The sequence below is a fragment of the Bos grunniens genome, chromosome 2, assembly GCF_055505025.1.
Source record: "Bos grunniens cultivar Pamir isolate PY7600 chromosome 2, Bosgru_T2T1.0, whole genome shotgun sequence".
Taxonomy (NCBI): domain Eukaryota; kingdom Metazoa; phylum Chordata; class Mammalia; order Artiodactyla; family Bovidae; genus Bos; species Bos grunniens.
Window position 1 is genome coordinate 4,224,257 of NC_141166.1, and position 24,887 is coordinate 4,249,143.

The 24,887-nt window shown below is 49.9% G+C and overlaps 2 protein-coding genes across 5 annotated transcripts in view; one reads left to right on the plus strand and one right to left on the minus strand.

Moving 5' to 3' along the window:
- OTUD3 (OTU deubiquitinase 3) overlaps positions 1-13,783 on the plus strand; it is a 33,731-nt gene extending 19,948 nt beyond the window's left edge. For 3 of the 4 annotated variants that reach the window (XM_086364866.1, XM_086364885.1, XM_086364874.1), the window contains exons 4-8: positions 198-320; positions 5,281-5,412; positions 6,092-6,188; positions 7,737-7,921; positions 8,802-13,783. In XM_086364866.1, the coding sequence (XP_086220992.1) occupies positions 198-320; positions 5,281-5,412; positions 6,092-6,188; positions 7,737-7,921; positions 8,802-8,975 (711 nt within the window). In that variant the 3' untranslated portion in view covers positions 8,976-13,783. Of the gene's footprint in view, positions 1-197; positions 321-5,280; positions 5,413-6,091; positions 7,657-7,736; positions 7,922-8,801 lie in introns of all 4 variants that reach the window. The other variant, XR_015150168.1, reaches the window with a different exon arrangement.
- Positions 13,784-19,579: 5,796 nt separating this feature from the next.
- PLA2G2E (phospholipase A2 group IIE) lies at positions 19,580-22,934 on the minus strand. The gene is made up of 4 exons (XM_086363285.1): positions 22,895-22,934; positions 21,858-21,996; positions 21,549-21,655; positions 19,580-19,722 (listed from the first exon to the last, which is right to left on the minus strand). The coding sequence occupies exons 1-4, from the start codon at positions 22,932-22,934 to the stop codon at positions 19,580-19,582; spliced, it is 429 nt and encodes a 142-aa protein (XP_086219411.1).
- Positions 22,935-24,887: the final 1,953 nt, after the last annotated feature.

A 24,887-nucleotide genomic window follows, 5' to 3' on the forward strand; every position in this document is an offset into this window, starting at 1 on the left:
ATATTAAGTACATGGAATCATACACACATGAGTGGGAGAAAGATGATTCAGAACTTGCTTAGGACGCATCACAGTGGTGCTCCCAGTCGGTGTTGTAGAGAGCCTGTGGACGGGGCGTCCTGGGGGCCAGGTGGCCTTTCTCTTCCGACGTGGACACCGCAGACCCTCGCTGGCATCTCCTCTCCCTCTGCCTGCAGATCCGCGGCACAGACAGGAGCAACGGGCGGGAGCTGCACATCGCGTACCGGCACGGCGAGCACTATGACAGCGTGCGCAGGCTCAACGACAACTCAGAGGCGCCCGCACGCCTGCAGACGGAGGTGAGCGGGGCCGGCGTCCTCTGCTCTCAGCCCTGTGGGGATCCGGTCGGGGGCTCCGTGCCCTGGAGCCAGAAGCCAGGCACGTTTCCATAGAAAGCTGCCTTTAAGAATCTGTGGGCTTGTTTTTTTTTTTTTTTAAACTTTGTTCATTTGGGTGAGGGCAGTGGATAAAATTGTCATTCTGCTGCTTTCCCTCACAGTGATGGCTGTGGTTGCATGAATATAATTTATATAAACATTTAAAATTACTTCCATGTTTTAAAATTGATTCATGCTTCGTATCTAAAATTTGGAAACTATAGAAAAAGTAAAGAAGAGAATAAAACAACACGAATCAGCATTTTTGTAACTGTTTTCGTATTTGTATAGCTTTTCCCATTATTTCGTATGTCTTTCCTCACGTGATCAGACACTTTCTTTGTAATTTAAAGACATATGGTGCGGGTCACTCTGTCCCCGTTTGCCTCTCTGGTGACAGTGGGTGCGGCCACTGTTGTTAGCACACCGTAAAACCGCCTACAGGTGTGTGCATATCAGGCATCACGTGCGTGTGTGCATGTGGTGTAGCTTTGCTAGAGTGCGCGCTCCTCATCCACAGTCGTGGCATCCTCTGCGTAGCGTTCTGCGCTGCACGTTTCAAATGGAACATATCTCAGAGTTTAATTCATAGCAGGACATAAGGAACTTCCTACATCTTTTTAAACGGCTCCGTGGTTACTTAGTGTGTGGATGCATTATGATGTGCTTCAGTAGGCCCTTCGACGGACTTTAGATGGCTTTCAAACTTGGTTTTTACAAACAACACACAGTGCCTTACATGCATGTCTTTTCACACACGCGCGGGTGTATCTGTGGAGTAAATCCCTAGAAGGCTCTTTCCGCGTGGAGGATGTGTGCGTCTATGGCTTGGTGGCTTTGCCAGGCTGTTCCCTGCCGCAGTCTCACCAGCCTGCCCTCCCACTTGCAGCGTGTCTCTTCTGTACCTTTGCCGACACAGTGTGTTACCAGTTTTTAAATCTGTGTCACTCAGGGAAAAATCCTAACAGAATTTTAATTTCTATTTTTCTTATTAATGAGCTTATACATCTTTTCTTGTGTTTAAAACCAGTTTGTACTTTCCTGTGTGTGAACTGTATGCATGTTCTTTATTTTTTTTCTGTTCAGTCTTCTTAATGATTTTTGGGAAATCCTTTATGTACTAGGGAAATTAGCCTCTATTTGAGATATGAGTTGCAAAATTTTTTTCAGTCTGTTATCTTTTTATTATTTCTCATATTGTCTTTGCTATGAAGGAATTTTAGATTTTTATGTGGTTAAATTTATCTCATTTTCAAGACATCAGGTAAATGTCTTCTGGGTTTTTGGGTAATAATTAGGAAGCTCTTTCCCATTCTGAGTTTAAAAAGAATTTTCACATACTTTATTTTAGTACTTCTGTATGTTCATTTTTTAAAAGAAAATTAGGTCACGTCTCTATTTGGTACTTACATTGTACAGATGTGAGTGTATGGATTCAACTGTATTTTTCCTTGTTGTTACTTCCTTGAGCCCAAACTGTTTATTTTTATAATTACACGTCTTTTTCTCCATTGATTTGGCTTGCTGCTGCTTCCATGTACTAAGTTCCCATATGTAGGTGGTCTATTTCTAGACATTGAGTCTATTCCACTGTTTTTTTCTGTTCAGATGCTCATGTGTTCATTGTTTTAATTAAGAAAGTATATTTTAAAATCTAGTAGAATTTTTCACCCATCATTATTTTCTTTTTTTATGGTTGCCTGTATATTTTTGCTTTTTTGTTTTATATATATGACTGTTAGAATAAGTTTGTCTAGCTAAAAAGTCCTGGTAGTATTTCCTTTTATTGTAATCTCATTAAATTAACAAACAAGCAGACACTGACATCTGTATGATGTTGGATCTTCCTAGCCGGGAACCTGGTGATCTTTTTATTTGTTTAATTGACTGTTTTCGGTTATCTGCAGGAGCGTTTTTTCATATAGATCTATCCCATTTTTTGCTGATCTTACTCTTGGATGTTTTGTGTTTTCCGTCCCTTTTGTAAGGAAAGGGTCTTTTTTCCCTTTACATTTGTAGATATGAAATTTGATAACAAAATATTAGTTATAGATATACTCAGCTAGCCTACAGAGTTTTCTTTCTTTTTAATTGAGGTAAAGTTCACATAACGTAAAATTCACCATTTTCATGTGTACAGTTCAGTGGCACTGAATACACCCACAAAGCTGAATAAACACTTCCTCTATCCAGTTCCAAATAATTTTCAGCACCCCACAAGAAAGCCTGGTGCCCATTAAGCAGTTACTGCCCATTGCTTTTCAGCCCCAGCCCCCACCAGTCTACTTTCTGTCTCTGGTTTTACTTTTTCTGGACATTTTTTATAAATGGAATCACACTCTGTGTGGCTTTTCAGGTCTGGCTTTCCTCAGCGTGATGTTTCTAGGTTCACCCACGTCACTGCACATCCCATTACTTAGTTCCTTTCAGGGTTGAGCAGTACTCCCGTTTTATTGATACACCACACTTTGTTTACCCTTTCATCTGTTGATGGGCATTTGAGTGGTTTCTGTTCTTTGGCTGCTGTGAATAGCGCTGCTGTGGTTATTTGGGTGTAGTGTTTGTTTGCGTACCTGTTCTCAACGTTTTGGGAGTACAGTGACCTTTGAACAAGGGGTCAGGGGTACCAGTGATGCACAGCTGAAAATCTGAGTGTAACGTAGTTCACTTGCAGATCTGAGCTTCTGTGTCTGCAGTTCTGCACTTAGGTTTGGCCAGTGCTGAATTGCGCAGCACTAAGGCCTTTGCCCCTGGGCGTCTGTGTGAGCGCACCTGTGCGGTCCAGGTCTGTCAGCTGGGTGTGGGAGTGACGCGCTGGGCCCTGTGCTGACTCTGCCTTTAGCTTTCTGGGAAACTACCGTGCTGTCCTCCGCAGTGCATAGCTGCTCTGTTTCACGTTCCCACCAGCGGAGTGCGCAGGGCTTCACTTTTCTCCATCCTCACAGCACTTGTTATGTTTCCTTCTTTCTTGTTAGAATTGCGGCCAGCCTACAAGATGTGAAGTGGCATCTTGTGGTTTTGATTTTCATTCCGTATGGTTAACGATGTTCAGCATCTTTTCATGTGCTCGTTTGCCATTTGTTTATCTTTGAAGAGATGTCTATTCAAGTCCTTTGCACGTGTTTTAATTGCACTTTTTGTGATTTGGTTGTTGAGTTCTAAAAAGCTCTTTATATATTCTGGACACTAGATTCTTATATGACTTTCCAGAATTCTTTTTGTTTGAAGTAGTTTTTTTTGTTTTGTTTTCTCTCTGTCTTAAAGGTGTAGAATTATCTGCAAATAGTGATACCTTTTCTTCCTTTTCAGTTTTATACTTCTAATTTTTCTTTACTGGGGGGCTAATTGCATTGCTGTTCTCCAAGACGTTGTTAAATAACCACGGTGGTGGTGAAGCTCCTTGTTGTGTTCCTTACTTGAGTGGGAATGAAGCTCCATTCTGTGGGTAATTTAACTACACCCACGCTCAGAAACCTGTAGTTGTTTGCAGTTATTCACCACCCTTCGTGGCAGTGGGATGAGCACTTTTACATAAATCCTTTCTGTCTGTGATATTATTTCCTTGGATAAATTTCAAAGAATCCTGATACACATAGCCAGACTGTTAGGGTAAAGTTTTAGAATAGGTTTTGCTTTTTATTATACATTCTATGGAATATACTGCCCGTCGCTGGCTCCCACTTGCCCTTTTATTGGCAGAAAGCGAAGGTGTCCTTGCTTATGTTCCACTCGCTGCATTAGTAGCAAGCAGGGGAGAAAGTGATCGGAAGCCACGGACGGATGACTTTAGCTTTTCTGAAATGGGCTTAGGTCATAAAGTCCTGTGGACACCAAGTGAGTGGCCCTTGGTGGCTTTAAAATTGGGACTACAGGTTCCCATGAGTGTGGTGGTAGTACAGGAAGTTGGCGGACTCACGCTCACCTGTGATGATCTGCTCTGGACAGGAGCTCCAGCACACAGCTTGCTGAGCCAATAGAGCCTAGGGAAGCAGGTGAGAGTCGGGTGTGTGTCTCTGCAAGGTGAGCTGTCCTGCTGAAAGAGCTCATTGGGTGCTCGCGTAGAAGACTCATTCTGTTACTAGGCTCACAGCTCTAGAATCCAGCTGAGACAAGTATGTGCTGCCCGAGTCAGCAGTCATTGCCAAAATGTTGGTCTCTAATGCCATTTTTAGAGAAGGCAATGGCACCCCACTCCAGTACTCTTGCCTGGAAAATCCCATGGACGGAGGAGCCTGGTAGGCTGCAGTCCATGGGGTCGCAAAGAGTTGGACACGACTGAGCTACTTCACTTTCATGCATTGGAGAAGGAAATGGCAACCCACTCCAGTGTTCTTGCCTGGAGAATCCCAGGGGTGGGGGAGCCTGGTGGGCTGCCGTCCATTGGATCGCACAGAGTCGGACCCGACTGAAGTGACTTAGTAGTAGTAATGCCATTTTTACTGAACAGTTTATCCCATATCTTAGGCCTTCTTTTAAAAAAAAAAAAGCTTTATTTGTGCCAGGTCTTCGCTGTGGCACCTGGGGCGTTTGATCTTCACCGCGCCTTGCAGGAGCTTCAGTTGTGGCTGTGAACTCTGTGTGGCGTGTGGGAGCTAGTTCCCTGCCGGCTCAGACCTGGGCCCGCTGCATTTAGGGTGTGGGGTCTTAGCCACAGGACCAACAGGGAAGCCCCGGGCCTTCCCTCTGAGCACTGCAAGGTGTGGCCTGGAGTCTCAGTGTGTGCATGAGATGTAGCCTAGTGCTTTCCGTTCCTTTAAGATTGCTTCTGAATGTTTTTTCATATATTTGAATGTTTTGAGATGATGGAGTATTTTCCTGTATTCAAAATTCTGAACATAAGTTGCTAGAGTTCCATGATTATCACTCTTTCTGCGTCCTTTAGTTTCAGATGCTTCATCAAGATGAATCAAATAAAAGAGAGAAGAGCAGGGCAAAGGGAGTCGACTCTGAGGATGACCTGCGAGATGAAGTAGAAGATGCTGTCCAGAAAGTCTGCAACGCAACTGGGTGTTCTGTTAGTATTTGTCGTGTGGTAACTGTGATTTAGCAGCGGTCCCTGACCTTTTTGGCACCAGGAAGTGGTTTCGTGGAAGACAGTTTTTCCACAGATCAAGGGGACCTGGGGGATGGTGGTTTTGAGATGATTCAAGTTCATTACATTTACTGTGCACTTTATTTCTAATCTAACGCCACCGCCGATCTGATAGGAGGGACTGGTCCGTGGCCTGGAGGTTGGGGATCCCAGGTTTATAGACAGGCATTGTTGAAAACCCGTCGGTACAGGTTTAACTTTTTGAGAAACTGCCACACTGTTACGGCCTCACTCTAGCATACCAACACCCGGTGAGCCAAAGCAGGCCCATGATGTTTGTAGTTTGATTTAGTTATGTAGTGTGACTAACTGAGAGCTGTTTATTCGTTTCTGTCTTGTTTTCTCCAGTTTACCCAGTATTGTTCAAAATCCTAAGAGAGTATGTGGATTTATTATTTTCTGACTAGTGTACTTTTATATGAATTCACTTTATTAAACAGTTATTTCAGGTGTTCACCTTACTGAGAATATGAAGACATTTTCTAGATAGAAAGTCTTGAAACCTTGCCTCAGTTGCATCATTTTGCGCATCAAATTGTTGACGTAGAGATGGACAGGAAAGTACACCCAGGTTCCCATGTGTTCTTTGTTTCTTTCATAGGATTTTAGTTTGATAGTTCAGAACCTAGAAGCTGAAAATTATAATATTGAATCTGCGATCATTGCCATGCTGCAGATGAACCCGGGGAGAAGAAATAGTAAGTCTGTGATTGATATTCCTAAGCTTTCAAGATGATTATGTTGGTGATTTTTCAAATATTTAATTTTAATATTTTTATTAATAATTGGAGAACAATTGCCTTATAATGTTGTGCTGGTTTCTGCTGCACAACAGCATGAATAAACTCTTAAGTACGCATAAATCCTTCCCTGTGGGGCCTCCCCTCCGCAGTCCCCCCGCAAGTCATAGGTCATCATAGGCCACCAGGCTGAGCTCACTGTGCTGCGTGGAGCTTCCCGCTGGCCCTGTCTACACGGGGTGGTGTGCGTGTGTCAGTGTCACTCTCTCAGCTCCTTTCCACAGGTCAGTTCTCTGTGTCTGTGTCTCTGTTTCTGCCCTGTAACTAGGCTCATCAGTGCCGTTTTTCTAGATTCCATGCGGTGCATTGATAGATGGGATCAATTTTTCACTTTTAATCACGTGGCAGGTAGTTAACTGTATTGTCATTTATTCATTTAGCAGTTGTTTATTGAGCACCTTGTGTGTGCAGGCGATTTTTCCTGGGTGCTAGCTCTGCATCAGGAAGCGTGTAGTCTGGGGGTGGAGGGGCAAGGTGGAGGCAGCTAAGTAAATTGGCGTAATCATATGTAATGAAGTTGGCGTACAGGGTGCTAGGGCGTGCATGTGAAGGCCACCTAGCCAGTTTTGGACGAGTGGACAGTGTCAGGGAAGACTTATCCTTTTAGAAAGAAGATTCCGTTATAATACCAGAATGATAACTGAAGTGGAATGGAGAAAAAATTACTTTTCTAATGGAAATATTTACATTATTAGCATCAGTCAACTGGTGTTGATTCAGAATTTTTCTTTGCTTAAACTGAGTTTAATTGTATGATTCAGAGGAAGGAAAAAATGTTAATATCTGTTTTTGCAAGTTATTTATTTTTTGAATGATTTCAGTATTCATTGCCAGACATTTTATGCCAGATACTGTTCCTGGCATTATATTAATACTTTTCTGATTGGGTATTTTATTATCCTCCTTATATGTTTGTTGTACCTTCTTAGAAAGCTGATCGTGTGATTTTAAAGCAGCACCAAACAGAGTCTGTGCTACCCCGTGTGGTGTGTACTTGACAGGGGGCTAAGTGAGGCTGAGGAACTAAACTTAAAATTTCATTTAACTTTATTTTTAATTTAAACAGCCACATGTGGCTAGTAGCCACTGTATTGGAGAGCACAGTTTTAGAGCTTATTTCCTTTCTGTTTTAGGGGTACAAATGAAAGATTTCTCCCTAAAAATTCATGTTAAAAAGTGGTTTAAACTGATAAAGCACTCAGCTGGTAGGAAGCTGATGAGAGGATTGGTCAATGGGTTATTTTAAAATTTCTCTTCCAAATTTTACCAATAATTTTTTCCTTGTGTTCCCCACTGTATTGACTTGATACTGGAATTTTGCCTCAAGGAAACTTGCTCTCCGAATGACAGTGATATAGGGAGCCAGGTACTTTGAGTCTTTTAACACTTGTCATGGTGTGTAACTATCTTAGATTTTCAGTTTAACAAACCGTCTTTCTCTGAAAGATGCAGAGGAGAAGCTTGAGCCCAGTGGTGGAGTGCTGACACAGTGCGGTCCTTTATGGGAAGAGGGTGGCAGTGGCACCAGAATCTTCGGAAATCAGGGTGTAAATGAAGGCAGGACCGAAAGCAGTAAGGCGCGGGCCAGCCCTGCTGAAGAAAACACAGCAAATAAAAACCAGCTCCCAAAGGTAGGCATGCTGGGGTTGCCGGGGTAAATGGTGAGTGAGTGAGTGAGTGAAGTCACTCAGTCGGGGCTCTGTAATTTGGCAGCCGTGGCGGGAACTTGGAGCTCGCGTTCGTGTGTGATTTTATTTTGATTTATAAAGTGGTTACTGTAGGAAGTACGGGGAGTGCCTGGGGGTATATGATGAAGCGGAATGAAGACCCCACTTGTCCCGGTTGGACTTTGCAGTGACGCATGGAAGGAAGTATACTCTGAGTTCCTGCTCTGTACACACAGATCGGCTCCTCCTCCTGCCTAATGTCACAGCGTGTGGGTGGCTTTCTTGGCTGATCATGTGATTGCATCCCATTTGTTGTAAATGCTGTCACCTTTAGCGAACACCTTGTGTATAAATCTTTGTATATTGCATTATTCGCTTGGCTAGAGTCCCAGAAGAAGAATTAACAGGTTAAAGGGCATGGAAATGTGAATCTTTTTAAGATCTTCTGGTAAGTTGTCAGATGCTTCCAAGAAAAGTTGTGCTTCTCCCTTCCCAGTCCAACACTCACAAGCAATATATGACGCCATGACTTTTACTGAATTTGGGACCTCTTGTTAAGATTTTTACCAGGAAGTTCTGAGCTTAGAATGTAACGTAATGTAAAAAGTCACAGGCAGGGGCTGAGATGCAGGAAGCTTGTAAGGATTCTGTTAGGACCCCTGGGGCAGTATACACAAAAAGGCATCCTGTGGCATTTTTGAGCATTGTCTCCAGCTGGCCTAGGGTTAATGTTTCTTTAGGTCACTTTGACTTACTTTATGAGGAGAATGGAATTGCCTATATTTGCTGGCCTGGTGCGGGGATGTACACTTGGACTGACTCACACGGCAGTCTCCTCTCTCAGGTCACAAACAAACAGAGGCGAGAGCAGCAGCGACTAGAGAAGAAGAAACGACAGGAGGAGAGGCACCGCCACAAAGCCCTGGAGAGCAGGAGCCACAGGGGCAGCAACAGAAGCGAGGCTGACGCGAGCACCCAGGTCACCTTGGTGAAGACCTTCGCGGCTCTCAGCATCTGACTCTGGCCTCCTGGGAGTTGGGGAAGCGAGTGGAAAGTGGAGGGCTGTGTGCCAGGCTTTCCAGTGAGGCTGTCCTTTTACAGAACAAAACTCAACCCACAGAATCACTCACTGAGTTAGTTTCCTTCAAGCTGCCTCTTTTTTGTTCAGAGTTTTGTCCAGTGATGTGTTTTATTTAATGAAAGTGCAGTGAAGCCATTCATGTTCTGTGTTTAAAATACCGAATTTTAGGGGTGGATAGTTAGGTAAAAAAAAAAAAACACAAAAAACTTTTAAGTGTGGTTTTATTTGTCCTGAAAATTTAGAGTTTGGTGACCCTGGGATCTTTCCTTAACACTTGGGGTGAGTTTTGCTGTAATTGTGGATGAAGTAGTTTAGATTAATTGCTAGAAATTCAGAGGACAAGTTTCCTTTGTTTCTGTTTCATTTTCAAACAGACATTAATATGCAGGATAGTTTATAAATGATCTCCAACTCAGGTACATGTTTAGAATTAACTTTCTTCTACTCCAAGTTAATCAGAGAATAATTCAGGAAATGTTTTTCCAAAGTAATGTGATAGGGAGGTTGTGGCCTGTAGTCAGGGTGGTGGTTAAACAACCGCGTTTCTCTTCCTGGTGGTGATGTTCAGATGGGATTGCAGGCACTGCCGGTTCGTTTGTACTCAAGCCATATGATAAATGGGCCTGACTGTTAACTAGGCCTGGGCCTTGCGGAAAAGTTGGTCGTGTTGCTGAGTGTTTGATACTTGCTTCTTGGTGGTAAGAAGGTGTTGCATGACTGCTTATGATACAGGTCTGGGATTCTGAAAGCATGCAGTCCAGAATCCGTAGTTGTGAAGGGAAAGATCACGAGAGTCTGAGGTTTTGCACAGGAGGAGTCTGAAGAGTTCTTTTTGTTTTGTATGGAGAGAGTGTCTGGAAGACTTGCTAAGGTTTTTCATGTTCACATTTTAAGTGAGTGACTGTCTTTTCTTTCTTGCTATTCTAGATTTAGAGAGATTCCTTCAGAGGGAAAGTAACTTGAGCTGTTGCTTAATTTGTTAGTATTGTGAAAATGAAATCCCATAAAGTGCTGCACTTTCTTCTTTCTAGTTAAGCCCTGATTGGGATTTTGCTCTTGGGAAAACTCTCCAGCACCCTGTGGAAGTCGTCAGGGACTTAGGTTAGACCAGCTGGGCTGAGAAAGCACTGTGGCTGAGGCCCTGCCGTGGCTGCACAGTGCTGAAATAGTCGGGTTTGGGCAGTGGGAGGCATCGTTCCTCAAACTGAGTTAGATGGATGTGAGCTTTAAAACTGACCCTTCAAGTGGCCAGTCTTGGACCGTTTTGCCTTTTGAGGACCTGGTATTGGAAGAAATAATATATGCTGAACTGAAAGGTGAACTACTGGTTTTCTCCTCCATCTCAGATTTCAAAATTACAAGAGTTCCAAGGCAAACGGAAAACGACAAGAAGGTTTTGACACGTATAGACATAGCATTGTGTGGGCTGCCCTTGGATTCAGCGGGTTGTCTCTATCAGCAGGTGATTTGCTTTCTTTGGTTTTGATTATGTGTTTTAATTTTCTGTGTGTTGGACTTTGGTAACTTTTCATGGTTGGAGCCTCAGTAGTCTCTTGGAGGTTGCCCCCAGGACACGCTGGTACAGTACATGAGCCTAGCAGGTTTAGAAACGGCAGAGCGTTTTTTCTTTGCACACTGCAGAGTGTGAGTAAGAGCTTCTGGCGCTCAGTGCGAGGAGGTGAGCCGTCTCTGTTGCCTCGCTGTCTCCAAGGGAGCGCGCACCACTGCTTCAGGCTCTGTTCTCCTGGCTTTCCACTGTGGCCGAGCATCTGAGTGGGCGCTGCTTCTTGAATGTTTGTACTGTGAGGATTCAGGAGACCAGCTCCTCTCACACGATTAAGCAGTTAGGAGTCTGAAATAGCTGAGGGAGACCCATCGTCAGAAGTAGGATTGCTTTATTTTCATGGCTAAAGATCATAGCCTTGGGCTCTGTTGGGTTTTAGAAGTTGCTAAAGAGTTACTATAGAATATTGGGTGCATTTATTTATGAATTACCTAATTCTGAGGATGCGCTTCGCCTTTTCTTGGGTAAAGTAACTGGTTTTAAAAACTAATCTAGTGGCTTCAGTAATTTTCTTTTATTACTATTTCACAGTTTTCCAGTTATAATTGGTCTGTGTTCAGTATGTTAATTATTAGGGATGGGGTACATGTATCCAACTGTGGTGATATCTTCTAGCTAAGGGTTTAACTGTAAACCTCACTGCCTCTGTCCCACCAGAGTATGAGGTAGGTGCAATCCATGTGGTGGCTGGTGGCCTTGGTAGGCTCGGGAGAACCCCCTTATTGGCAGCCAGGTGGGGGCCTGGCGTGTTCGCTGGTCCTGGGCTGACTGCTCAGTGCCGGTTGCCCGTGCAGTTACTCAGGGGCACAGCATAGTGAGGAGTGACGTTTTCTTAACCTCTGAGGCTGTTAGATGTTTGTTCTGGGGGGTTATCTCCGTAGCTTTGGTCAGGAGAAAGGGGATGGGGTGGTGGTCCATAGCTGCTTACTTGTCTTATAAGCTGTACATAAAAGTTTCTTGAAATTTTTTTAAAAAAAGATTTTTTTTAAAGGTCAAAATAAGAAAATTTTAGTGGCAACAGCTTTGTACTAGAGAGGTAGATGCATTAAAACAGCGTAGAACCACAACTTCTAAATTAATATAGTTGCCACCAGGAGATGTTAGAGAGAAGTTGTGTATGTATATTGGATTTTTCAATAATAGCGTATGCTTTTAGGAGTGAAGTCTGGCTGAAGAATTGTGGCAGAAAGGAGTCTCAAAGAGTCGAGCTTGTCTGTGGTTCCCCCTGTAAGCTCTGAATACACTTCCACACCCCGTGTGATTCCGAGGGCTGGTGAAGTGGGAGCTCTGCTGTGGGGCAGCTGGGGCCGGGCTTGGAGGGGGTGGTTCCTGACGCGCCGCCTCCCCGCCCAGGGAGCTCTGCCGGCGACGGGGGCGCCGCGCCGTGTTCCATAGGTGGGATCAGGACTTGGCGCGGGGCCGTGCCTGCCTCGTGGGAGTCCTGTCCTCGGTGTGCAGTCTCTCTCACTCTGAGAAGCTCTCTAGACTGCCTGGGCGTTACCAGGTCCACAGGGAACGCCGTCAGGTTACCTCTGTGAGACGTTCAACCCAGAGTGTGCAGTCGGCTGAAGGAAACTCGGGTTCCTCGTCAGGGCTGACTCACACTCAGCCTGGCCAGAAGGGTCGGTGTGGGCGGCGTGACAGGGGAGCTTCTTGCTTTCGGTGCCGTGGCCCTCTGGCTCCACTTGGGGTAGACGCGTAGCTCTTCACCTTTTTACCTCAAGGCTCTGTCTATCTGTGGCAAACCTTTAGACTCAGAGTCTGATGCAGTTTTTTTGTTTATTTTTGTTTGTTTGTTTTGGCGTTTTCATCATTCACTGTTTCATCATCTCAGCTTTCAGAACAAGTGTTGCTCAGACTCTGGGGCCTCCGACGGCTGTTCTGAGGCGATTTGATAACGGCACTTTCCGCAAGGTGTGTCTTTCTGACTCTAAAGCAAACTGTATGTTTCCACTGATGTCGTTAAGTTGAAGATCTCGATTTTAAATGATGGCCGATCTTCTGCCGTCACCTACGAGAGAGGGGACCGACAGTTGGTTTGCAGCAGAGACACTGAGCAGCAGTCACGAAGTGCGTGCACAGAACTGAGCTCAGAAGGTGCCCCCAGAACCCGGCCCTGGGCAGGATTTGGGCCTTGTCCACTGCCTGTCCCCATGTGTCCAGGGTAACATGCCCCGTGAAAACCTCAGGCTCTTACCCATTTCCTCGGAGGGATTACCTTCTAGAGTCCTGCTCCTGTAGTTCAGACTACTTTGTAACTCGATTAAATTGTCTAGCATCCTTGCAGAGTTACTTGAGAAGGAGCTGATGCCAGTGAAGAAGAATTTCCGTGAAAGCGCGAACGTGTGTGTGGTGACCTTGCTGTGAGCAGGGCGTCCCTCGGTCCAGAACCGCTGGTGCTCGCTGTGCCGCAGCGCCGGGCAGTCACGACCGCTAGGCGAAAGCTCGGCGGCCCAACCTCCCGCTCCCATCTCAGCATCCACCGGGGCACCGTTGCCAGCTGTCCGTGATGGGGGTTTGAGTGTGGCCCCAGGCCTCGGCCTGCATGCCGATCCCTCGGCCACAGCTGGAGTGCGGCTGGGGCTCCTCTCCTGGTTCATCTTCTGAGGGGAACGGCCCTCAGCCTCCCCGGAGCAACCCTTCCAGCATCCACCAGCAGTGAGCACCGTGAGAAGGGAGGAGCCGGGAGCCTGACGGCAGACCTCTGTTCCCCGTGCTAACGGGGAAGCGCTGGTGGGCGTTAGTCCCCTTGACGAGGGAGGGCAGGTGGGTCTGTGGAGAACACCAGAGCCCCTGTGGCTCAGCCACCTTCTCTTTTTCTCCTAATTGCACTATACTTGCTCTCGCTGCAGTCCGGAGATACCCAAGACCTCCGTGGGGTCGTGACCCAGAGACTTGGCAAGTCTCGCCTTATCCGTGGAGCTTGACAGGGAGAAATGTGACCATTGTCTGATGTCTGTAGTTCATTTCTTCCTTCTTTCCTTGTGTTGTGTTACTCTGAAGCGTTTTGTTTTTATTTACCAAAGTACTGTACTTGGCTATTTGCAGTGTTTCCAAAACCAAATATTTTCCTTTTTTGTGTTTTTAATCTTCAATACTTGGTGCAATAGAAGCTGCAAAGATGTGCCACTTTATCTACGAAATGGAGTTTTGTACACCAATAAATTCTAGTTTAAAGACAGAGTTTCGAGTTGTCTTTGTCACTGTCTGACCGCCGTTTGACGGCACGAGATGGAGAGCCTGCCGGTCCTTCTCAGAGACTTTGCAGGAAACTGGGCCTGTTCTGCCCGTGGACAGTCGTTTGGGATCTCACTGAGCTCAAGCATCTGATTGCAGCTTCCGTCCAGGTGAGTGTGGCCGCGCACACGGGGGGCCCTCCTCCTCTTTCCACCTGGTGTCTAAGAAGGTCTCTCATAGTTAGCAGTTGTCTAAATACAGAGCAGCTGTCTTTTGGCTGCCCCGAGGGTTTCTCTAGAACTCTGGGGCTTGGTTTGACTCCATTCCAGGAGGGATCGCCTTCCCCCAGACACACGTGGGCAGCAGTGACTGCACTGGTTACCTGGAAGGGGTGCTCGGGACGGGGAGGGGCAGGCGGCCACAGAGCGCCAGACGGATGGGACCCCTGGGCGAGACCGCCGGGGCAGGTCCCGAGGCCAAGGTTGCTGCCGTCTGGCCAGCCGCATCGCAGCCTTGTGGTTTTGGCCTCTGGGTTCCCGCCTGATCTTGTTCTGTGTGCTCATCAAGCAGCCTGTGGATGGGCTCCACGGTACCTTGACACCGAAAGGGCTCTGCTGCCACCCTGGGTGGGTGAGGACTCCAGCAGCTGGCGGGGCCGTCCCTTCCCTCTCGGTCACTGTCCTCCCCATGCGGTTTGCCTCGCTCCATGACCCGGAGACCTTGGGGTGCACAGATGCTACCCAGTTCCTGAGCCCACGAGGCCCAGACGCCGGACCCTGCTCACCCAACTGAGAATCTCTGAAAGATCTGCTAGGACTGGAGTGCTGCCCCATGTGGGGATCTGTCCCCCGACCCCAGGCGGAGAACGTCCACGGCCTCCTTGGTGCTGTTCCTCAGTGGTTCACCTGGGGCTGGGGCCGGGGGCTGCCTGCTGTGCTGCGTGGTGGTCCTGGGGCTTCCTGCCGGGGTCTTGGCGACCTGTGAGGTTGGGTGAGTCTGCAAGGGCAGAAGTGTCCTCGGGCCTCAGGGGACAATTACAGGAGTACAGTTTGTCGTTTATGTTTTCCTCCAGGCTGCAGCCTTGCTGACTCCGCGTGAGGGAGAGTTTATGGTGCCAAAGACTGAGATGCCGTGAAGGGCAAGTGGCTGTTCCCATGTCCCCTCTTGGTAACTAGTTATGGTTGTCTAGAAGAAAGCAGGGTTGGAAAACCCAGCATTAAAGTTACCTGTTCCCCAGATGGGCAGAAAGTGCATGTCAGCCTTGAGATTCAACCAAGATTTGTCATAAATGCTCTGCTCCAGTATGGGTTTAGCTGGACTGCTGGACAGAGCGGGCACTCAGCCCGCAGTGATGCAGTGATTTAGAACTTTGTACATTAAATAGGATCTAGACCAGTCCTGCTGATTCATGGATTCTGGTTTGGCAGCAGAAAGACTTTTCCGTCTTGGAGAAACTTGTCTGAGATTCCCTATGTAGAGGGACTTAGATATATCAAGATATTCAGCTTTTGTTCAATATATTCACCAAACATCCAGGAGTTTATCATTTACTGAACCTGTGCTGTGTTGGAATCTTTATTTCTGGGCATTGAATCAGACATGGACCTTGTCCTTGAAAACCTTTCAGCCCAGCGGTGAAAGTGGACACATAACTATGACCCAAGAGAAGACAGGGCGTAACAGGAGGTTCTGATAGGAAAAGGCTGTGAGTTCAGAAGGGAATGAAGTGTCGTTTAGATGAGGCATGAAAAGGGAAATAGGAGGTGTAAATGGGGAGTGAGGTTTTGAGGATCGAAGGGCCAGCATAAACCCCTCGAGTGGGAGAGTGGGATGTCCCATGAGTTTGGGACAGAGTTTATTAAGGATGGACAGTTCATTTGGAGGCAGACTGGGGACTCCTTTCTTCAAACGCTAGTCACGTGTCTTTTTGCTCCCAGAAGACTATTCCTGCACTTGCTGAATGAATTCCAAACATCAGGCATTCCCGATCCCTCCTGACCATGTATTCTGTATGTTCCAAGTCCGCCTCCGTGTGCATTTCTGACCTTGGCACACATCACAGGTAGCGGCCCTCCAGGAAAATGCTGCACACCATCTCTCGAGCCAGTTTTGCCTTACTGCCTCTGTAGGACATATGTTCAGGGCACAAAAGGTTAATGATTTCCAAACACATGTCCACTGAAGATAAATGAGCACTCAGAGTAGTGAGCCAAGGGGCTGTTCAAGTAAATTAGTACAGTATTTATCATGTGTATGATGCCACTTCCGTAAAATCACCATGATCATGTATCTGTGGATTCAGTTGAACAGATACTTAGCATCTGTCGTGTGATGGATTCGACAGGGGAGACAAAAATGCAAAGTGACCTAGCGCAGATGGAGCTCTCTGAGGCTCCAGGCACTTTGGATAAGTTGTCTCGTTTAAACCTTAAAACCACCTGGTGAGGTTGATGGTCCTGTCCCCGTCTTACACAGGAGGGAATAAATGATGGGTCCAAGACCACAGATTTCAATTCAGGGCAGTCTGCCCGCACCATGTAGGAACCCAAAGTGAGAGCCCAAATAATGGGTACGTATCCCTAGGAAAGGTAAGGACACATTGCTTGGTCCTTCAGAGGAGGGCGAGATCTCCAGGTGGGAAAACATGGAAGAGGCAGCATTTGGGATGTGCCTTCAAGCACGCGGATGTGAGCGTGGTGAGGAGTCTATGAAGAGGGAGCCTTCTAGGTTGCAGGAAGCTATTGCGGAGCTGCAAAGGGAGGTGGGCCTGTCCTAGCAGTGGTGAGGAGCATAGAGAAATCCATGTGGCTGGATGAAGGCCTGGAAAAGCCCATGAAACCAAGCTTGAATGCCAGGGGTTGGTGGACAATGGGGAGCCATAGAGGGTTCAGGGCGGAAGAGTGATGTGATAGAAATCAAACTGGGAAATGAAGCTGGGGCTGGTGGACTGGATGGAGAATGAAGGGCTGAGGAACATTTGGTTCTGAGAGCCCGATTTTGGCTCCATTACAACACTCGCTAGTGAAGAGTGACTGGTGGTGTCTGTCTGGAGGTTGGCCACATCAGACTTGTCTGTCTCCAGCATTCAGCGAGGGGCCAGGAGCATAGTTTGTATGAAAGTGTATTGAGGGGAAGAATGAAATTTAATACAGTATTCAGTTCTCCAGAGACTACAAAGAACCCTGAGGAAGCAGACAAATGTCCATGAAGTCATAATGGGACTCAACTCGGGAATTCCAATGTGATTTGATTTCTAACCACTTATTCAGCAAGTTATTTGATTGAACACTTGGTTCATAGCTTATGCTAGGGGCTTAAGTGGGAACAAAAGCAAAACTCATCCAAGTCCTGTCATCAAAATCGGAGAGGCAAGCTATGACACCTTCAGGTGACAGAGCTTTCTTTCAGCCTCGGTTTAGTCCCATGCCTCATTCATTCATTCACTTGCTCAAAGAACTGAGAAACAGCATTTATAACAGTGCCTGGTGAGCGCCAAGCGCGTGATAAATGTTAGGAATTGTTACTACGACTGTCATTCACTTACGGGATTCTTTATAAGGCGCTCGGCATTATTTTGTGTACATTCATACATGCTAATTTATTAAACCTTGCTACAACCAGCCTGCCTGGGAAGTGTCATTGTTCCATTTGACAAGTGCAGAAACCAGAGCTCTGGCCATATATCAGGGCTTTTTGATTTCAGTGTATGTGTGAACCACCTGGGGGTCTTGTTAACCAGCAGGTCTGGGATCAGGTCCATGATTCTGTTCTAATAAGCTTCCTGAGCAGTGAGGTCTTGAATGACCCATTGCTGCTAACTGGCAAAGCAGAGGGCTCTACCTGGAACCTCCAACATCAACTTCAGGGTTCTGCTTTCCTCTTTTCAGTCCTTTCTACCAAGTCTACAGCTGGAAATCAAGTGTCAGGGCTATAGAGACACACAAACAGGACTTAGATGGAATCATTGACTCGTTCACCAAATATTTATTGATTCCTGGGAAAGCGGGCTGCGCCGAGGTTGTTCTTAAGTTCTACTTTTCACCCTGTCAGATGGTTAAACAGCTGTGGCGTCACCAGGGCCTCCTCCCAGCGCCACATCACGCCCAGAACACCGCCTTGCCTTCATCTCTCCCGAGTCAGACCCTTCTTCCTGGGCTTCTCGTGTGTGCGCTGGCACTGTCATTCTGAGATGTCTTTAAGGACTCACTACTTCTCAGCTTGTTTATTACTGAAGATACGAGAGGACTGATTTCACTAGCCCTGAAACACACTTTGCCCACCCTGACAAAGGGAAATCGAGGTTTAAACCAAATTTGTTTCCTCCCGGCAGCCTGAACAAAGTGGACGCCAGAGGGCGCCTCAGGACCACGCTTCCTAACAAACGCGGCCCTCTCTTCCCCACCCACCCGCGTTGCACTTTAAGACCTCATCTCCTGGTGATTTTTCACACAGGATTTGAGTCAGTCACAGCAGCAAAGCACACACATCTGCCCTTCTCTTGTTTGTTTGGCCAGCACAGAACTGCTTCACCGTTTAAAATTTATGATGATCATCCTTTCGATGGCATCAGGCTCTTTCCTGCCCTCAAAGCCCTGAATGTCGTCCGCATGCCAAGAGATGGAGAGGGAGTGAACGTTTAACCCTGTCCACTGTGAGCTTTGCCCGTGCACTGCGTTTTTACATGCTTTATCTCACTGAATAGGCTCATCCCAGCCCTGGGAGATTTTATCCGCATATTACACACAGTGGAGTATCATGTCTATATTTAGGAGTAGAATCTGCTGAAGTTTATTTCTTCCCAGGTAGGCTGCATTCCAATTTGATGGGAATCCTTTGGTGCATTAAATTGGCTCCAAAGTCAGTCTCAGGATGCTGGATATAAGATGTAGAACTCTTTCCTCTTCCCCTCCTGGTATCAGGAGCTGGGCCTGGCATGGGTATCCTCACAGCTGACCTTCCCTGGGTACTCTGGGTTGTCCATGATGACAATCAGAGGGGTGGTGGGCAGTGACTGATACCGACTCATGCAGAAGAAGGTCCACTGGCTTGGGAGTGAGGACACCCCTCCAGGTAGAACCTTCCCTCTCTGACCTCCGGGGTGCCCCTCTGCCAAGGGAGGGCTGTGAATCAGATGATTTGAGAGCCTCTTTTCACTCTAAGCCAGAATTCTAATGGGAGGGAATTGAAGCCTGATGACATGGTGGGGGCAATGTTTTTAGGTTGGCATTTGCGTGCTTTTCACATTATGCCATATGGCCAGAAATATTCCTGCTAGAGACTGCCATTATTATCTGGGATAAGACGGTAAAACGTTAGAAAAAAAGAGAATCACAAAGACTCATTGTAATGGAAAACTCAAAGGACAGAGTGTTGGAGCTGCATGCAGGGGCCACCCGAGCCAGACCCACGCTATGTCCCCGTGCTTAGCACATTTCTGGGTGCTCGAGAAACAAAGGCGTGAGTGAAACCGGAGACTGATGAACCCTGCGACACAATCTGAGGGCCAGTGTTAGAATCCTGGGCAAACATTATTCACATATCAGAAGAGGGGACTGAGATCCCAGGGGACGGGTTGTGGAATCTTCTGGGTGTTCCAGGAGCCCCCTGCCCCCGGTGTGGCTCTTTTTGAGGGTGCTGTGGCCAGGGAGGCCAGGGACGGTCCAGGGCTGAGTCTGGGGCCTCTCAGGGAAGGATGGGCTTACGGGAAAGGAGTTTTCTGGCCGGAGAGCCTTTGGTGCTAACCCTCCCGAGGCCTGGGGCCCCGGCAGCTGGAGGCCTCAGCGGGAGGCAGAGCGCACCCTTAGCAGGGCGGGGTGGGCCCAGTGCACAGCTTGTTGGGGTAATGGGCGTATTTGCGGTTGTAGGTGCCCAGGTTGCGGCGAAAGCAGAGCGCGGCCTTCTTGTCACACTCGCAGGTCTGTCGCTGGCAGCTGGTTCTGCCGGCTGGATGGGATGTGGGCAGTCAGGGCCCGGGAACCTTGGGCCCGCCACTCCCAGCCATGTGCAGGGGAGCGTGCTGGGGTCCACGTTCTCTGCCCGGAAGCCCACGCTCACCAGGGGGATGCTCCGGGGGGATGCTCCAGGGTTGGGTGAGAGAACGGGCAGGGTGCTGAGGCCCTGCTGGGGCCAGGGATGCTGGAAGCCTGGAGATTTGTCCTTGCTGTCCCTTCCTCTCCCAAACCCACTCCACTCCCCTAAGCTCCTTCCCCACGGGGAGACCACCTGTCCCAGCCCAGGGAGGGCTGTGTTTCTGGGCGACCCTTCTCCCACGTAATGGATTGCTAGTGGTGTCAGCAGCCATGAACCAGAGAGGAAAACTACTGAACGGCAGCAGCTCGATTCCTGTGACCTGGGCGTGCCCCGGAGGGCCTGGAGCTGGGGCCTGCACCTGCCTCCCTCAGTGGGGATGGAGCCCGTTTTTCCAGCATTTATCTCAGGGCTCCCCCTCCACGTGCGCACACACCCAGCCTGGGGAGTGGGGCGGGCATCAGCTCTGTGGGCTCCAGGGGCCCCAAAGCCTCCTCTTGCCTCCATCACCTCTGTCTGTCCTCAGGGGCTCTGGCTCCTTTTTGTCCCCACGAAGACATCCCCCAGCTCAGACATGTCCGGCTTCCTCAGGGTCCCTCGTGAAGGTCAGCCTCATTTCCCATCTGGGTTCTGCTCTCCCCTGCTCTTTCCCCAGAACTCAGATTTGGCAGGGGCTTAACAGCTATGTCAGCTCCCAGGAGCTGGGCTAAGCTGGCAAGTGTGAGGTTAGGTCTCCCTTTTACAGATGAAGAAATAGGAGGGGTTCTATTCCTTGCCCAGAGTCACACGGCGGGGAGGGGACTCCCTGAACCTGTGTCCCATTCACCTGACCCCTCCCTTCACTCACCCTCTCAGCGCTGTCCCCAACAGGTGGCTTCCCAGCCTTGCATGAACTCCCCGTGACTGGGAGCTCATTACCTGCTAAAGCCACTTTGCTGAGTGGATGGCGATGGCAACAGGACACTTGGAGCCCAGCCTGCCTCCCGCAGCTCTGTTTCTTGTCCCGTCCCGCCCCCAGGACAGACCCCAGAGATCTGAGTCTTCTTTGACCCTCCCAGCCCCCTTGTGCTGTGTCCTTCCAGCTCCAGGCCTGCCCTCTGCCTTCCAGGCTACTCCTGGCTTTGCGGCAGGAAGAAGAACCTTTGGTTCTCCGATGTGAGTTCTCTTCATGGGGCTGGGCTGCATGGAGCCCTTTACACTGATTCGGGTCCAGCTGTTTCCCTAGGCTGGGGAGCAGAGGAGAAGGCTAACTGGTCCAAGTGGGCATGGGGCCTGGCGAGGAGGCGCCCCGGTGTGGGGGGTCAGCCTTTGGGGGTCTGTGGTCCCCCATCCGAGCTCCAGCCTCTGGGTCTGGGGCTCCGCCCTCGAGGCCCTGTCCTGGGGCTGTGCCCCTAGTGGCTGCCCAGGCCCTGGGGAGGGCTGTCTGGGCACAGCTCCTCTGGGCGGGCTCGGTGCTGTCCCTCTGCTCTCCCCCCAGAGGCTGGAGCTGGTGGGGGCGCCTCTGAATGGGGGGGTGTTCCTGGGGTCCCAGGGCAGGAGCTGATGGGTCCTGGGCTCTCCAGACCGGGTGCCATGGGAGCATCTGGGCGCAGGGACACGCCTCTCCCTGATGCTGTGATGATGGAAGACCCGCCTCTCCTGCCCAGGTGACCAGGCTCAAGGGTCTCCATCAGGAGAGGGGTTCCTGGCTGAGTCCCCTCCCTCTCTAGGGGTCTGGGGGACCCCCGGGTCTGCTCACTCACCGCAGAAGATGCTGTGCCTGGTGGCTGAGAAGAGGTACCTTTCCATTTTGGGTTCACAGCCCAGCTTCTCCAGGCGCCCGTAGCAGCAGTCATGGGCATGGCAGCACCTGTGAAGGTCGTGGACGGCCTGAAGGCGCCTGTGAGCCCAGCTGGGCTGGACTGGGGGCTGCCTGGGGGGCTTAAGGCCCAAAGGGGCTCGCAAGTGTGGTGGTCATGCCTCAGCTTCCTCGGTACCCCCAGCTCCCCGCAGGATGCTCCCCCTGGCGCCTCCATCCTCCAGGCAGGACGGCGGCTGGGCCGCCTGCTCACCAGTCTGTCTTGTCCACCGGCCAGTGGGAGCCACCGACACCGCAGTAGCAGCCGTAGTCGTTGTACTGCAGCGCGGGCTTCCCCGTCATCCTCTCGATCATCACCCCAAACTGGACCAGGTTCCCGCCGGCCAGGGCCGCTGCGGGGACGGAGGGGGGAGGGCGTCAGCTCCCTCGGGGCCCCACCCTCTGTGGCCAACTGCAGTCCCCACATCTGAGTGCAGGCATCTCTCGGATCGTCTCGGGAACCTCCACCTCCCCAAGCACCTCACTCCCGATGATAAGAGTGCTAATCAGTAATACGACAGAGACGACAGAGGAGGTGGCTGGACGGCATCGCAGACTCAGTGGACATGAGTTTGAGCAAACTCCGGGAGTTGGTGATGGACAGGGAGGCCTGGCGTGCTGCGGTCCATGGGGTCGCAAAGACTGAGCAACTGAGCAACAGTGCCAGTCAGTAGTGCTGTTCCTGTGACGCCACTGCACCTTGGTCTCCTGGTCCTCACCTGCATCGTGTCCCCACCCGACCTCCCACCCCTGCTCTCCTTCCACTGTCTCCCAGAACTCCCCCGGCCCCGGCTCATCCTCTAGGCTCCCATCCCAGTTTCCTGATCCTCTCCCCTGGTGTCAGCCGCCACCACCGCCCCCCAGGAGCACTCTGTCTGCACTGGGTCCCATCAGATGTCGCTGGATAAACTTCCTGACTACCTGGACTTCCCTAGTTCCTCTGGGTCCCGCGGCTGCATCAGTGGGGGCCCGCCCACCCGGCAGGTTAAAGGCAGAAACGGACACTCAGGTCGGGGGTGGAGCGCGGGCGGCAGCAGCTGTCGGGGGCCCCTGCCGGCCCCTCTCCCTTGTCTCCCCAGGCCGTCCAGGCTGCAGCCGTGCCCCCTGGCCCCCTCTCCACTGGCCAGTTCTTCTTGGGCCAGCACTGGCCTCAGGGTGACCGATGACACCCTCCCGGGGGCCTGGCTCAGGAGCCCCCCGGAGTATTCCCATCCGGGACAGAGCAGGAGTGCAGGCATGAAGGTCACTTACCCAGAAGGCATAGGAAGGTCAGAAGAGGGGGTCGCTTCATCCTGGGGGGCGGGGAGGGGAGCAGGGGGCAGAGAAGCAGGGCTGTGGGAGACGGAGACGGAAGCCAGAAGGGGCACCTCTGATCTCCAGGCACCTCCCTGATTAGTTAAATACCCGGGTCCTGTCCACTCCCCATCATTAACCCCTGAGCACCCAGTGATGCAACGATGCTTCCAGCTCTGACACTCTGGCCAAGTCCCAGGGGAGGGGCCAGGCTGGGGCCCACAGCTCTGCTTCCAGAGCCAGGCGGTGGAGCCAGCCTCTGGGCCTTCTCCTTCCCGCCCTTCCCATCACTGCCCTCTGCCCCAGAATCCCTGCGCTCGCCCCTCCTTGGAGCTGGGAGCCTGGGCCGTGTCAGGGGCTTTTCCTTCGTGGGGTCTTTTTCTCACCCTCATTTTACGGACGCTGCTCCTGAGACTCAGAGAGGCTGAACTCAGATGTCCTGGGAGCAGCAGGGGTGAGCCTGGCCTGTGTCCACGCCACTGGCTACTTCAGCTTGGCTCTGACTCCCCGCCCTGCCCCTCAACCAGCCCCCGTTGGACCCCGACAGGGCCTGTAGCTTGGCTAAATGACAAGGCTCTGGGCACCAAGAACCTAGAGTCCAAGGCTGGGAGCTGAGCCAGCTGGGCTCGGGGGTTTATCTTTCTTGTTCTTTCTTAGGTGTGCTACTGCTTGCTTGACGGGTAGCGAAAATCCTTCCGGTTGTGAACTCTGTCTCCCCAAAACCCTTGAGCGGTGGTGTAGCGTGGCTCCTGTAGAAACAGGCTCAGTCTGAGTCAGCTGGAAAACCCACATTCCTGCAGGGACTGGAAGCTTCCATCCTTTTGATGTCCTCTTGGGGCCTGCACGGCGGAGACAGCAGCTTCCTACTTCGGCGTGGCTCTGAGACTGCTGTCCCCGGAGTCAGGTCAGCATGTGGAGGCTGGGCTTCAGAGTGTGGCTGGAGGTCAGCAGGACAGAGGAGGGGACCCAGCTCTGCTGTGATCAGAAATGTCGGGGTCCCACCAGCCTCAGCCTCACCATGGCCTCGTTTGCTGGCTGGAGTCCACTCAGGCAGAATCGGACACAAGATGCCGGGACCTGGCCTGTGACTTCCCCCTGCCTTCCATGTTCCTGGTCTGCTGGGATAACCAGATCGGCCACTTCCATCAGCGTCTGGGGTCTGGGAGCTGCTTGGTCTGTGCCCCTGGAGTCCCGTTTCCGCCATTTGTTACATTTCCTTGTGAGGAATTTCGGTTTTTCCTGTTCCTATTATGAGGATAGAAGCCATCTCCTTCATGGGAAAGAAGGAACGCTCATAGCCAGCTCAGCAGTCCCCGCACCACTGTTTACTCTACGGCAGGACCATGCCAAGCTCTTCTCCAGCAGGATCTCCAGGAACCTTCAAACAGCCTCATTACTCGGTCATGGTGATCATTCCCATTTTACAGAGGAGCAAACTGAGACACACGCCTAAGTAGCTGGTGAGCCAGAACGGGGGCCCGGACAGTTCAAAGGGCTTACAGGAGGCAATACCAACAGTAGGCAGGCTGCCGGGCACCTGTGATATCTTTGAAAAAAGTGAAAGTGTTGGTTGCTCAGTGGTGTCCAACTCCTTCGTGACCCCATGGACTGTAGCCCACCAGGCTCCTCTGTTCATGAAATTCTCCAGGCAAGAATAATAAAATGCGTTGCCATTTCCTTCTCCAGGGGATCTTCCCCATCCAGGGATTGAACCCAGCTTTCTTGCATTGCAGGTGGATTCTTTACCATCTGAACCACCAGGGAAAGGGGCCCTCAAAATTTTCTCTCATCTTTGAAGTCAGAGTGAATATAATCCAGCTTGGGTTATATTTAGCTTCATACCACTGTAGTCACAGCATCTGCTTTCCAATTTCTTTTTTTTTTTTTTTTAATGAGGAGAGGGTCCATGAAAGGGAGAGTGGCCAAGGGTCCACAGTAAAAACCATCCTGT